The sequence below is a fragment of the Oncorhynchus nerka genome, linkage group LG23, assembly GCF_034236695.1.
Source record: "Oncorhynchus nerka isolate Pitt River linkage group LG23, Oner_Uvic_2.0, whole genome shotgun sequence".
Taxonomy (NCBI): domain Eukaryota; kingdom Metazoa; phylum Chordata; class Actinopteri; order Salmoniformes; family Salmonidae; genus Oncorhynchus; species Oncorhynchus nerka.
In genome coordinates this window covers 32,001,986-32,017,363 of record NC_088418.1, presented here as the reverse complement: position 1 = coordinate 32,017,363, position 15,378 = coordinate 32,001,986, and the positions used below count along the sequence as shown (strand labels likewise).

Here is a 15,378-nt window from a genome sequence, read left to right as displayed (position 1 = left end):
TGTACACTTCAGGAGAAAGGAGATATTATTGGGACGCACACAGTATATCTGAATTCCAAATCGACCCTAGCCTTTACAGCCTAGGCACTCTTAGATCTGAGGATTGGATAGATGTAAGCAATATGGTAATAGCTTTATCTTGTCTTCTGATTGCATGGGTGGCGTTTTTGCCACATTGCTTCGTGTATTGCAGGTAAGTGTAACGTGAAATATTCATTGGAAGACCCGCTTTCATCCAAAGGCTGGCTCATGGTGTCTTGTAGGAATACATTACTTTCTTCCTCACAATAAGTGAACAGAACACATACTGAATTGGTAGTGAATAGGATAACGAATTTGTTTTCACAGACCACACCCCGCCTCACACCACTTGTTTTTTTAGGAGTGCACATTCGATTATGGATAATAACCATTTATGACCTTACAACTTTAATTTGCAGATGTTTTATACTGTTCCAATCATTCCCAGTCAGACATTACAAGGAGTATTTCCCAATTCTGCCTCCACTAATGCATACATGGTTTAAATCAGAGGAGTTCCACCACTTCGGGTTGGGACATGGTATACAGTAGGCAGCCATTCAATAGATGTACTTATTTTTGTTTAACTACCACAGAAAAGCAAGTGATGTTGAGGTCACTAATACCTCTGTAAAAATCGAAATGTACACTCCACAGCCCTATATAGCCTATACATATATTGGATCTTCACATATTCAAAAGAACACATTCAAGCACATCAGCCAAAACGGTTGTCTCTCTCGCTCTTTCTGTATTGGTAAGGAGACAACCAGGACACCATTATGTTAGCCTTTAAGAGTATCTTTACAAATTCTTTCTCAATTAGTCTTCCAAAGATTCCTCATCCTCTGTTCTTGCCTCCTCAAAACCCATTGGAGTAGTAGGTCAGAGGGGAGCGGAGCTTGGAAGTACAATACATTTGAGAAGGTGGCAAGGAAATAGGATGCGAGGAATCAGAAAGACAAATTGAGAAAGAGCCCAAGATAAAATCTGTTATGTTACAAACAAAACATTCTGGGTAATGTAGTACGTCATGCCACACTCTCTCATCCAGTCCAAAGAACTCCAGATCAAGCGTCAGTTCCAGGACACGTGCAAGATCCAGACGCGCCAGTACAAGGCCCTGCGCAACCACTTGCTGGAGAACACGCCCAAGTCGGACCACAAGGCGGTGCTCAAGCGCCTGAAGGATGAGCAGACGCGTAAGCTGGCCATCCTGGCTGAGCAGTACGACCACTCCATCAATGACATGCTGTCCACACAGGCTGTGAGTAAGGCAAGGAGATGCTGTACACTCTTTGTACCGCACCACCTCCAACCCACCGTAGCACCGTACCCACCCCTGCCTGGGCATGCGAGCCAGCTGCCTGCACTCCTGGCTGTCCCCAGATTTGACACCGTCACCCCACTTTCGTTGTCCTCGCTTTGTTACAGTATGATACCCTCTCGGCACTTGGCTAGCAAGCTACATACCCCCTGCCCTGGGTCTGGCTTCCCTTGCATGGCACAACATGGGCCTGTTCAGAGGATGATAGAAATGTATCATATAGATCAGAAATTTGTCAGAATAAGGGAGTTGTCAGCGCTATTCTATTTATATCTGCATCATTACACCTGAGATGTTAGACCAGAGCCAGCTGTTTATTGGGCAGTTTCCAATTGAAAATAAATGTCAGTTTAAGTGGGCGTTTCCTCTCACGTGAGCGTGTCAGCGTTTTATGGAGGAACCACAAACTCACGTGGGAACGCCTGCAGACGCAGACCTCTCACGAGAGAGGGAACGCCTACTTACACAGACCGGAACCTTCACCATTTTTTCCCCCAATGGTAAACTGCCTGAGTAAGACGTTTATCAACCATCTTTGGTTACACCCATAACTACTGGAACAGCAGGGGCACAATGTTGTGGAATATTCAGATATAAATATATGATGGAGAACATATACTACTCTCTGACATGAAGAAAAAGGAATCCTGTCAGCTCTAATAATGGCATTTCTATCTGTAACGTTACCCAGCGTTGCGCCCTCCTGAACAGAGCCCAGTTACATGCATCTGTTAGGTCCTCACGTAGCACCAACACATGTCCAAGACATTCAAGCAAGCCAAACCCCCTTTCTCTGTCCCTACACGACATCACATTTGCTGGCACACAGAAAGCGACATAACATCTCTTGTGTCTCGGAATACCACCGACTCACATCCACCGGCACAGATCTGCGATATGTCAAAGCCTCATGTGACACCTTATACAATAGCCCCACACACCCCTGTCCCTATCCTCACCACACTCCTCCACTTGTGGGCTACTAGCCAAATGCCTATTCGCATTGTTACAAGCTATACCCAGCTCTATACAGTCTCTACTGTATTACTATCAATACCACAGCATGTGTGAAAAACAAACTACGACACCCTATTCATGTCACACAATACCACACTTATTTCCCCATCACACACTCATGGAAAGAAGGTGGAGGGTGCTCAACCATCACACACTCAACCACATTCACTCGGAGCAAACCCCTACTCGTCAATAATATCTACCCAAAACATTTCCATTTAGTAATTAACACACCTCCCTCACACTAAGATAGACATCCCCTTCCTATACGCCACATCCCCTGATCTGACCCTCTGTCTCCCTATGCCTAAGTACGGGTGGAACTACCTTTTCCACTTCCTCCACCTATTTTTATGCTGATGCCCCACCTTATTTGCCACTCTGACTCCAGCTCCGATTGGATGAGACGCAGGAGGCGGAGTATCAGGTGCTGCGGATCCAGCTGCAGCAAGAGTTGGAGCTGCTCAACGCCTACCAGAGCAAGATCAAGATCCACACCGACTCGCAGCATGAGCGTGAGGCCAAGGACCTGGAGCAGAGGGTGTCCATCCGCCGGGCACTGCTGGAGCAGAGGGTAGGTGTAGGGGGAAGTTGCCCCTAAACTCTGATCTGGGGTCAGTTTATCATTTCCCCCACTAATGGTTAGAGTTGGGGGATGGGAAACTGATCCTAGATCTGTACCAAGGGGAAACAGAGATACAGCTTGTCCCAAATCACTCCCGATTCCTCCCCTTAGCCCTATTCCCATGTATGTGTGGTCTGGATAGGTACCGTGGTGATTTTAGCATGTAAATCTTGGTGATGCAGAAAAAAACAAGTGGGATGCATGCCAGCAAAGCCACAACACTAAACAATGCACTGCTAGACCTGGCTATCAGCAGAGCCTTGTCTGGCAGCGAAACAGTTAATTCAGCCTCAGTTACTGCCTTTTAGAAAAACATAGCTGATATTGCTGACTTGCTTAAAACAAATGTACAGCGACAGAATTCAGAACATGGGAACTAGTGTTCTCCCTGTACACAAGTCAGAACCGTAGGATAAAAAGGGGGCATATAAAGCAGACAATGAAAGCGCTTACAATATTCGATGATTACGTTTCTCTAAAACAGGTGATTAGGCTACATGTGCACTACCAAGTCAGAACAGTTGGTGAAATTAAGAGGGGTAAATATACCAAATGATTAGGTTGAGGCACATGGGCTACTAATGTCTTACTACACAACATATTTCTTTCATCACATTCCCAGTGGGTCAGAAGTTTACATACACTCAATTAGTATTTGGTAGTGTTGCCTTTTAAATGATTTAACTTAAGTAACTTAACTTAACTGATGTCTTGATGTTGCTTCAATATTTCCACACAATTTTCCTGCCTCATGGTGCCATCTATTTTGTGAAGTGCACCAGCCCCACCTGCAGCAAAGCACCCCCACAACATGATGCTGCCACCCCCGTGCTTCACGGTTTGGATGGTGTTCTTCGGCTTGCAAGCCAACCCCTTTTTCCTCCAAACATAGCGATGGTCATTATGGCCAAACAGTTATAAAAGTACCATCTAGGTCCCCATGTGCAGTTGCAAACCGTAATCTGGCTTTTTATGGCAGTTTTGGAGCAGTGGCTTCTTCCTTGCTGAGCGGCCTTTCAGGTTATGTCGATATTGGACTTGTTTTACTGTGGATATAGATACTTTTGTACCTGTTTCTTTCAGTATCTTCACAAGGTCCGTTGCTGCTGTTCTGGGATTGATTTGCACTTTTTGCACCAAAGTACGTTCACCTCTGGGAGACAGAACATGTCTCCTTCCTGAGCGGTATGATGGCTGCGTGGTCCCATGGTGTTTACTTGCGTACTATTGTTTGCACAGATGAACGGCGTTTGGAAATTGCTCCCAAGGATGAACCAGACTTGGGGAGGTCTACAATTTTTTTTCTGAGGTCTTGGCTGATTTCTTTTAATTTTCCCATGTTAAGCAAAGAGGCCCTGAGTTTGAAGGTAGGCCTTGAAATACATCCAGAGGTACACCTCCAATTGACTCAAATGATGTCAATTAGCCTATCAGAAGCTTCTAAAGCCATGACATCATTTTCTGGAATTTCCCAATCTGTTTAAAGGCACAGTCAATTTAGTGTATGTAAACTTCTGACCCACTGGAATTGTGATACAGTGAATTGTAAGTGAAATAATCTGTCTGTAAACAATTGTTGGAAAATTTACTTGTGTCATGCACAAAGTAGATGTCCTAACCGACTTACCAAAACTATAGTTTAACAACAAATGTGTGGAGTGGTTGATAAACAAGTTTTAATGACTCCAAAATTTTATTTTTGGACTCAACTTGTTGTGCTGTGCTCACTTGAACATGAAGGTGGCGCGGCTGTCCTTTGTGGGCACATTTTGTCATCAAAGTCAGGCATTCTCTGGATTTATAGTGCTTTCAAAACAACTGGGAACTTGGGGGGGGGGGGGGGACAAGGTTGAATCATGATGATGTCATTGATCTTCAGGTTGTAACTCTAGAAAGTGGCCGGATATATAATTCCGAGTTGGATGACCATTCAAATTTATTTTCCCAGTCGGAGCTCGTTTATTCCTGACTTCCCAGTTGTCTTGAACTCACTGAAGTCAAGTTTTCACAGTTCAGAGTTAAGTTGTTTTGAGCGCGGCACAAGTCATGCTTCATTGACAGCATGGCCAATGTTGAATGTTTATCATTTTAAACTTGGAATAGAGCCCCTTAATCCAAGATTTGGGGCCACACAGCCACTCCACTGAATAGCAGGTTTGTGATTGCTTTGCAATGCTTGCAGTTAGCCACTATCACTGATTCCTTCCAAACCACTCCTTGTTGAATTTGCGATTTCCAACTCATTGTGTAATGGTTATGTCGAATGGTCGATGAGTACCGATAGATTTTATCTATAATTTCTCCATTATTTCTCTTCATTATGACAAGGATTAAAAATGATTTGCCAGTAGATTGTCGACTTGATTCATGATGACTACTAGCAAAGATTTTGAAAGTATAATGTTGACATGATCAGTCCAATCAAAGCTACTGTACATATAACATGATTTGACGTCATTTTATCTGTGGCCAATGACCTTGGATGGGCACTTCTATTGTAACTCTATGGCAGCACCCAAGGAGCTAGAATTTTCTAGCTCTACCCTTAGACTTGGAGATGACGTAGTGTCCTCATGAGTGACAGGACACTGAGCCAATCACGGCTCAACGCTCCGTATTTTCTGCTGGCTTGCCCCACCACCACAGAAAGCACTGAGCTAAGCTGAAACACCTGCATTTTGGAGCTGCCTTACTCAAGAAAAGAAAAGAGACCATGTTTGTATGCAGCTTTATTAACTCAATTATATATATATATATATATATTTTACATTGTTTGCAAACTGATATGTGACTCGTATTAATGTCAAAATAACATACAAAACAGGCAAGCCCTGAATGACGGGTCACCACTAGATAGGTATAACCAGTGTAGTGAAGGAGTTTCCACCTTACATTTCTGCACACATCAAAGGGGTTAGGGCCAAAAATAGGGTTAGGGAGCGAATTGGGACTTGAGAGTATGGCTTAATTACAAATTGACTGCCTAGTCCTGGACTTTTGTCTTGGATGTTTGTCCAAAATGTAAATTCAAGGTTACATATCTGGCCCATTGAAAAATGCAAAGAATGTATACTTAACTCTAGCACCCTACATTCTAGGCACTCCTGGATAGGTGGAAGCAATATTGCAACCAATCAGAGGCTATTACCAGAATGCTTATCTATGCTCTCAGATCTACAGGAGTGCCTAGCCTGGTTGTAGAGGATAGAGTTTGATTAAATTTTTGGACTTTTTGAATGGGCCTGATATGTAACTATGGAGCAATTTCAGTGGCAACAGAAATTGTATTTGAATTCCATAATTGTTTATTTGTATGAGGATATTGCATTTTAATGTAATATTTTAGATTTTGTAATGCACCAATTGAATTCATTATGAATTACACTTCAATTTAATTGAGTATTCTAGTAAAATATTTACATATTAAGTTTAAATTAGAGTATGTGAGCGGCGTTGATGAGCGGTCTGAAATCCCGCTCATGGAGCTTGCGCACCTCTCCTTTACAACTGCTCCGCTAAAAACCGCTCCTTGCTCAAAGACAAAAAATAGTAGCACTCCAAATTCGCTCCATTCATTAAAATCACAATTTAACCAACACACATCTATTTCTGTGACTACCTGGACCTACTGTACCATTTTGTTTTGAAGTATTGAAACCAAACCATGTGCTTTGAATGAAAAGTATTTTAATAAACAACAGGAAAAGGTGACTAAGAAGCGCTCGCCATTTCAAATAGGCTACATGTCATATTAAACAGCATATAAACACTCTAAATAGGTCAGGAGCCAAACAGCTAGCCAAATATGGAGTGCAAATTAATTATTTTGGCTATATTATTTATATTATTTCAAGGCTATAGGCTACAAATAAATTGTGACGCTTTTGCATGTGCGACACACTAGGCTGGCAGGGACATTAAGTGCTCAGCATATTAATGTAATGGCAAAATGTAGATTTCCTCCTAAATAGACATACCCAAAGGTAACTGCTATTCATGTGTAATTACATGACATACAAAACTTGGTATTTTTGGAAAGAAGACATCTGGGAGATTATGAGGAAATGATCAGAAGGAAGACAGGAGTTACATAGTTCAGAATACACAGGATCAAGCATACACAAAATATTGTCATTCTTTCATTGACAAGCTACAAGTGAATTATTGATGACTTGAGCTGGCTTCCACAACATGTGAACAATATCAGAAATGTTTTTGATTCTTAGACCTAACAACTAGAAATGGGCAGATGTTTTAGTAAGTGGTGTCAGGTGTGGTCACGTGACGATTCCAAGTGTCCCTAAAACTGTCAAATGGCATGTCTCTCTAAATTAGATCATTCCAGTGCTATTACATATTTGCAATCCCTAAATGCTATTTGTTCAGTATAAAAACACAATATCGACCAAATCAACCTCACTCAAACATTGTGGTGGTGTTATGGAGTATCCAGGGTACATTCAGTGTCCTTTCAACCTCTCCAAAGTGTCCAAATGTGGTAATTGCACTTTTTTGACACACTGGATGTGCCTCTTGCTTTGTCCCACCCAGGTCAACTGCATATCCCTGGAAAACTTAGCATTGGCTACAAGACTGTCGAGGTGCCATAGTAGCCTACAGGCAACCTCATATTTCTTTATGTGCAAAATATATAGTCACTCGGTGGACATTAGATGTTACCATTAAGTCATATATCATCAGAGAACATTGAATTTGTTCCTACCAACCTAAGGTTTAATTTGATACCCTCTATGTAGCTATGGATCAAACACAGACCAAATTGAGGCTTACCTTGTAAATAAACATTTTGACTCTCGGGACTGGTGATTGACAAATAATATATCCTCAAGATCTGTGGAGTCCCGGCTTTCGGTGTATATCAACGTGTTCAGTGTTTATTTTGATTATACTTCACAACACTAACCGGAATGTAGGTAGCAGCCATCTTGAAATGAGGTCATCAGCTCGGTCTGTCCTTATAAATTTGTATGCCCATATGGTAGTAAGGCACACAAAAGATTTGAAGGCACTGTTCAATAGCCAATATACTCAGCTTTCCGCAGACACCCTGTTTTTGCAGACAGGGTCTACCTTTCTCATAACAGACTTAATTGAATAAAGAAAATCAATTAGGGTCCTCAAATATGAGAACTTTACATTTAAGAGGTACAAGATTTTGCTGTATTAAATCATTATAGTCTATAAATTGCATATATAGCCTGTGACTTAAATTAAATACAAATTTAAATGTAGACTGCCTTGTTTTAGCCTCCATCTACAGTGCCTTTGAATTCATTTTAGAAACATGAGTTTGGCCAGAGTCTATGGCTTCAGGTTCATGCGATGGTGCCTGGAGAGCAGGCCAGCAGTGAAGAATATCCTCTCAGCACTTGCAGAGCCACTGGGGATGCTAAACACCCTTCGGGCCACTCTTGCAGGGATGTGTATTTTTAATTAAGTTTTTTGTAAGTAGGACAAAAATATTTTAGGTAAAATAACCCTATCAAAACGTAAAGCTCCTTGAAAGAGGATAATATACCAGGCCTATTGCGCCAAAATCAATCATGGCCTATTGTATACAGTGCATTCTGAAAGTATTCAGTCTTATTCTAAAATAGACGAAGAAAAAAAATCCCTCATCAATGTACACACAATACCCCATAATGACAAAACAAAAACAGGTTTAGACATTTTTGCCTCCCCCCCACAATAAAAAAAATATATATATTTACATAAGTATTCAGATCCTTTACTCAGTACTTTGTTGAAGCACCTTTGGCAGTGATTACTGCCTCATTTCTTCTTGGGTATGAGGCTTCAAGCTTGGCACACCTGTATTTGGGGAGTTTCTCCCATTCTTCTCTGCAGAGCCTCTCAAGCTCTGTCAGGTTGGATTGGTAGCGTCGCTGCACAGCTATATTCAGGTCTCTCTAGAGATGTTTGATTGGGTTCAAGTCTGGGCTCTGGCTGGCTGGGCCTCTGAAGGTCATTCGGAGACTTGTCATGAAGCCACTCCTGCATTGTCTTGGCTGTGTGCTTAGGGTTGTTGTCCTGTTGGGAGATGAACCTTCGCCCCAGTATGAGGTCCCGAGTGCTCTGGAGAAGGATTTCATCAAGGATCTCTCTGTACTTTGCTCCATTCATCTTTCCCTCGGTACTCCCAGTCCCTGCTCCTGAAAAACATCCCCACAGCATGCTGCCACCACCATGCTTCACCGTAGAGATGGTGCCAGGTTTCCTCCAAATGTGACGCTTGGCATTCAAGCCAAAGAGTTCAATCTTTGTTTCATCAGACCAGAGAATCTTGTTTCTCATGGTTAGTCCTTTAGCTGCCTTTTGGCAAACTCCAAGCAGGCTGTCATGTGCCTTTTACTGAGGACTGGCTTCCATTTGGCCACTCTACCATAAAGGCCTGATTGGTGGAGTGCTGCAGAGATGGTTGTCCTTCTGGAAGGTTCTCCCATCTCCACAGGGGAACTCTGGAGCTCTGGCAGAATGACCCTCGGGTTCTTGGTCACTTCCCTGACCAAGGCCCTTCTCCCCAAATTGCTCAGTTTGGCCGGGTGGTCAACTCTAGGAAGAGTCTTGGTGGTTCCAAACTTATTCCATTTAATAATGATGGAGGCCACTGTGTTTTTGGGGACCTTCAATGCTGCAGAAATGTTTTGGTACCTTTCCCCAGATCTGTGCCTCGACACAATCCTGTCTCAGAACTCTACGGACAATTCCTTCAACCTCGTGGCCTGTTTTTTTCTCTGACATGCACTGTCAACTGTGGGACCTTACATAGACAGGTGTGTGCCTTTCCAAATCATGTCCAATCAATTGAATTTACCACAGGTGGACTACAATTAAGTTGTAGAAACATCTCAAGGATGATCAATGGAAACAGGATGCAGCAATGGGTCTGAATACTTCTGTAAATAAGGTATTTCTGTTTTTATTTTTTTATACATTTGCAAAAAATTCAAATCTGTTTTCACTTTGTCATTATATATGTGGTTTTGTGTGTAGATGAGGGGAAAAAAAACTATTTAATCGAGTTTAGAATAAGGCTGGGGTCTGAACTTTCCAAATGTACTGTAACCTGGAATTATTTTGACAAACATCCAAGACATCTCAGTGTGTGTTTGTTTGTTTGTTTGTTTGAGTTTGCGTGTGTGTGTTTTTGGTTAGTAAAAAAAGGAACATTCGGACTACTGGGGTCATTTCGCCGGTCCTATTTTAGGTTTAGGGTTACAATTAGGTTTAGGAGCTAGGGTTAGGGGTTTCGGATTAAGGTTAGGTTTAGGGGTTAGGGAAAATAGGATTTTGAATGAGAATCAATTGTTTGGTCCCCTTAAGGATAGTAAAACAAACGTTTGTCTGTGTGTGTTTATGGGTGTTTTCTCACATTCAACACTTCTGTGCCCTTGTTCCCCCTATTACCCACAGATTGAGGAGGAGATGCTTTCTCTTCAGAATGAGCGCTCTGAGCGCATCCGCACCCTCCTGGAGCGGCAGGCCTGTGAGATCGAGTCCTTTGACTCGGAGAGCCTCCGTCTGGGTTTCAGCAACATGGCCCTCACGGGCATCCCCAGCGAGGCCTACCCCAAGCAGGGCTACACCAACGCCCCACCAGTGTTCCGCTCTGGTGGGGGCCACTGGAGCCATGGCATGCACCCCCAGAATGCCCAGCCCCAGCCGCACTCGCGCCGCAGCCACAACAGTAGTAGCAGTGGAGGGGGTGGGGGTGTTGGAGGGGGGAGCAAAGGGGAGTCTTCTTCTTCTCACGGCATGGCTCTGGGGTTGGGTCTGGGGAGGGACGGGAGGGAGGTGCATCCTTCATCTCGTTCATCAGCCTCTTCTTCTTCCTCCTCCTCCCAACAACACCACCACCGCCATCACCTGCCACAGCACTACCACCACCAAAGCACACCCCAGCTCTACCGGGAGCGGGAGAGGGATAGAGAGAGGGAGCGGGAGAAGGAGAGGGACAGGGAGTGGGCCGGTGTCCGAGGCAGCGGCGACCTGGCCCACCCGCAGCACCCCCATCACTTCTCCCACAACCTGCCCTCTCGCTCCTCCTCTCAGTCCCTGGCCCTGCTGCCGCCGCCGCCCCCCGCGCCCCCCTCCATCTCGGGGCCCTCCTCGTCCTCCTTGCAGGGAGGGGTGTATGGCGGGGGGCTGGCCGTCAGGGGCGGTCCCAGCCTCATGGCCCTGAGGAACAGCCCCCAGCCACTGAGGAGGACGGCATCCGGAGGGGGACCTGGCGGGGCGGGTGGAGGCGACGGGGTGCTGAGCCGCAGCACCTCGGTCACCTCGCACATCTCCAACGGCTCCCACCTCTCCTACTCCTAAAGAGGGGGGAGGCGGTGGAGGGTGTTCACCCGAGAGAGAGCAGGAGGTAGGGAGTAGACGGGGATGGGGGAATGTAGCTACCTGTCTTACCATTGAAGTGGGTGAGGGAAAAGGATGCGGAGATGATGGTGTCTGACTTTTTTTCTGAGGTGAGGCAGGGGAAGGGAGGAGGGTAGGTATCAGTTTGAGGGTTGCTCTTCAAGGTAGCCATGTCTTCTTCTATGATGTTCTATAATGGAATGGAGGAAGCGAGAGAATAGGTGGGAAAGTGCATGGAAAGGGAAGAGATAAAGACAACAGACCTAAAAGTGAATGTATGTATGTCGTGTGTGGTGTCCTGATAATCTAGCAAACACTTGTGTTGTATGGCTTCAGAAAGGGAAGACATGGGGAACAATAAAAAATGCTGGTTTTAGTCTGCATTCAGAAAGGTAGCTATTGTTTGAAACACATTTTATTGGTTTATAACTTATTTGTTGACAGTGTTCTGGTTTATTTTGTAGATGTGTTAAAAACAAGTGGCTCGGGACGTCCCCAAGGCCTTTAAGAAGTCTTAAAGGGATGGTGTGATGACCACGCAAGAATTACGGCTGATGTAAATTAATATGAATACACAGAATGTTTATAAAGGCAACAAACAGACCCGGTTTCATTACAAATAATGAAAGCACCTGAAATGGAGAGAGACATTTGTATGGACAACAAAATGACCTCAAAAACTTTTCCGTCATCCATGACATACTCTATATATACAAAAGTATGTGGACAACCCTTCAAATTAGTGGATTCGGCTACTTCCAACAAGTCAGTTTGTCAAATTTCTGTCCTGCTAGAGCTCCCCCGGTTAACTGTAAGTGCTGTTATTGTGAAGTGGAAACATCTAGGAGCAAGAATGGCTCAGCCGTGAAGTGGTAGGCCACACAAGCTCACAGAACGGAACCGCTGAGTGCTGAAGCACGTAGTGTGTAAAAATCGTCTGTCCTCGGTTGCAACACTCACTACCAAGTTCCAAAATGCCTCTGGAAACAACTTCAGCACAAGAACTGTTCGTCAGGAGATTCACGAAATGGGTTTCCATGTCCGAACAGCCTCACACAAGCTTAAGATCACAATGCCAAGCGGCGGCTGGAGTGGTGTAAAGCTCGCCGCCATTGGACTCTGGAGCAGTGGAAACGCGTTCTATGGAGTGATGAATCACTCTTCACCATCTGGCAGTCCGACGGCCGAATCTGGGTTGGCGGATACCAGGAGAATGCTACCTGTCCCAATGCATAGTGCCAACTGTACAGTTTGGTGGAGGAGGAATAATGGTCTGGGGCTGTTATTAATGGTTCGGGATTGGACCCTTAGTTCGAGTGAACGGATATCTTAACGATACAGCATACAATGACATTCTAGACTATTCTGTGCCTCCAACTTTGTGGCAACAGTTTGGGGAAGGCCCTTTCTCTTTTCAGCGTGACAATGGCCCCATGCACAAAGCGAGCTCCATACAGAAATGGTTTGTCGAGATCAGTGTGTTAGAACTTGACTGGCCTGCACAGAGCCCTAACCTCAACCCCATCAAACACCTTTGGGATGAATTGGAATGCCGACTGAGAACCAGGCCTAATTGCCCAACATCACTAATGCTCTTGTGGCTGAATGTAAGCAAGTCCCAGCAGCAATGTTCCAACATCTAGTGGAAATCCTTCCCAGACGAGTGGAGGCTGTTATAGCAGCAAAGGGGGGACCAACTCTATATTAATGCCCATGATTTTGGAAGGAGATGTTCAATAAGCAGGTGTCCATATACTTTTGGTGATGTAGTGCATTTATTATCTTTAAAAATGACATAGGTGTCCATGGGAGTCGCTCTAATGCATTACATGCATTACATAAATGTACAAAACATGACCAAAATCACATTTGAGATGTACAGTATTAGTTGTGCAAGTTTAACTGGTATTTAAAGACCAGTGCAGTCAAACTTAATTTTCCTGTGTTTTACACTGCAAAAAGGGAAATCTAAGCAATCCTAAATATCTTCTATTGAGTGATAATTTGACCTTCTTGAAAAAACCTTGAAATAAGTTAAATTACTTGTATTAAGACTTTTTTAAGGTTAAAATAAGCACAATTATTTGCCAATTATGTTAGATAATTTAGCTTAGTAAGAAAAAACAAGAAAAAAACACTTATCACTCAATGTAAGATATTTAGGCTTGCTTAACGTTCACTTTTTGCAGTGTATATATATTTCCACACTGTGGTTTGAATAATATTGTGAAAAGTATGATAATGCCCTTGTAGTGTACGATATGTTTAAAAAGACCGCCTGAAATTTCAGCTTTTGTTTTGGTGACATCATCAGACAGTTAATAGACCAATAAGAATGAGCGTTCCAAACCTCTTTGACAAAAACTGCTACTTTTAAGTTTCCCCTTCCCCACTCAAGACAGTCCTAGCAAAATTCTTGCTTGAGAAATGGCTATTTTCTTTTAAAAACAAAAATGTATCCGTTTTATGGAGTAATAACGACAATGATCATAGTAATTTTGATATATTCAATGAGTATTGAACCCAGGATTTAGACTAAGAAAGCATTTTCTATAGGTCAATATTACCATTACTAATCCATATATAGTTGTTGTAATCTTGTACAAAAATGTGTTTTTATCTTGCAAGAAAAATGCCACTTTTGACTGTGGGCTATGGTTGAAAATGTGTAAAAAATAGATATACATTGGATTGTCAGGTATGGTGTGTGTAACAGGTATTAATGATTATTAATAATGTTTTATTAATAATTGTTGATTATTCATGTGTGTACATGTGTTGGTTGAGTGTTATACAGTCTAGTTATATTGCCACTTTTTTAGACAAACAAACATTATTGCATTTTAAAGACACTTGTGTAATCTTTATAAAAGGTCTGACCCCAATGAAAAGGAAGGTGACACATCCAAAAGAAGCAACATTGGTTGACATGAACATTATTAACCTCTTCTGGTATGTTTCTGTTCGTTTGTTGGATTTTGAAATGAAAACGTTGGTTGAATTTTCTAGAGATTTCACGATTTATTCTACTGAGCCCACACATATTCTAGCATGAAGAACAAAATGGAGTTAAAAGATAAAGATTGGTGCACAATTTAGATGATAATCTCACAGTGCAAACCATCATTGCAAGGTGCGAGCCACTTGTCAGTGAGCTTGTGCTGCAAGTTAAAGTAAGTTTTAAGGTTAAGGGTGGTCAACCATTTGTTGTGTAGTTAAGCCTACACTCACCAAGGCCATATTACTCAAATACTTAACTTCCCCTTTCTTAATTAAAGGGGTTTGCCTCATTCAGTTAGCAATTGTTTACTCTGTTTATAACTAGGGATTCTGAGATGCTGTTCATTTGTACAAACAGGGTGATTTATTTATTCAATCTCAAAAACACCAGCTCTGATAAGTCCCCCTGTAGCCTAATACTTCATGCTTGGTTTAAATCTCAGTGCATGCAGGAAACTCCTTATATAAATAAGACTGGTGGGTTTTGATATGTGGATGGATGGTTGGTAACATAACATGCTAATTCATAGGTAATTGGGGGGTGGTGCAGTAAAAGGTGTTCTCTTAATTTCTTAATGTCTAGGAAATCATGATGGACATCAGGAAGAAGAGATCCCAATTCCTTTGTCACAGACATAGCTGGTTAGATGATGATATGGACTGTTCTGTGTGGACTTGTACTTTATGGTTTGCAAAGGGGAAATTTTCAGTTAATATGTAAACATAGTTGAACATTCCAATCAGGGGATTCCAAGCTTGAGGGAAAAGAATAGGGTTCTTTAAAATGTGTTGAACAAGAAGGTAAAAGCAAAGTAATACAAAATAAAAAATGAATGATAGTAAACATTGGTGTTCCTATCTTTTTTATTTGTATATATATATTATTATGTGCATTAATTTGCTTAGGCTTGAGCATATTCCCAAATTGATTGAAGGTTTATGTTTGTCATCATTGCATCCTGCATGTTTATCTAGCCTATACAAACCAAAACAAGATAGCCTATCAAAA

The 15,378-nt window shown here is 42.7% G+C and overlaps 1 protein-coding gene across 1 annotated transcript in view; it reads left to right on the top strand.

Annotated features, from left to right (window-relative positions):
* Window positions 1-15,202, top strand: part of taok2b (TAO kinase 2b) — a 63,354-nt gene extending 48,152 nt beyond the window's left edge. The window contains exons 19-21 of the mRNA XM_029629758.2: window positions 1,076-1,288; window positions 2,757-2,939; window positions 10,425-15,202. Coding sequence (XP_029485618.2) covers window positions 1,076-1,288; window positions 2,757-2,939; window positions 10,425-11,330 — 1,302 coding nt within the window. The 3' untranslated portion in view covers window positions 11,331-15,202. The remainder of the gene's footprint in view (window positions 1-1,075; window positions 1,289-2,756; window positions 2,940-10,424) is intronic.
* The last annotated feature ends 176 nt before the right edge of the window (window positions 15,203-15,378 follow it).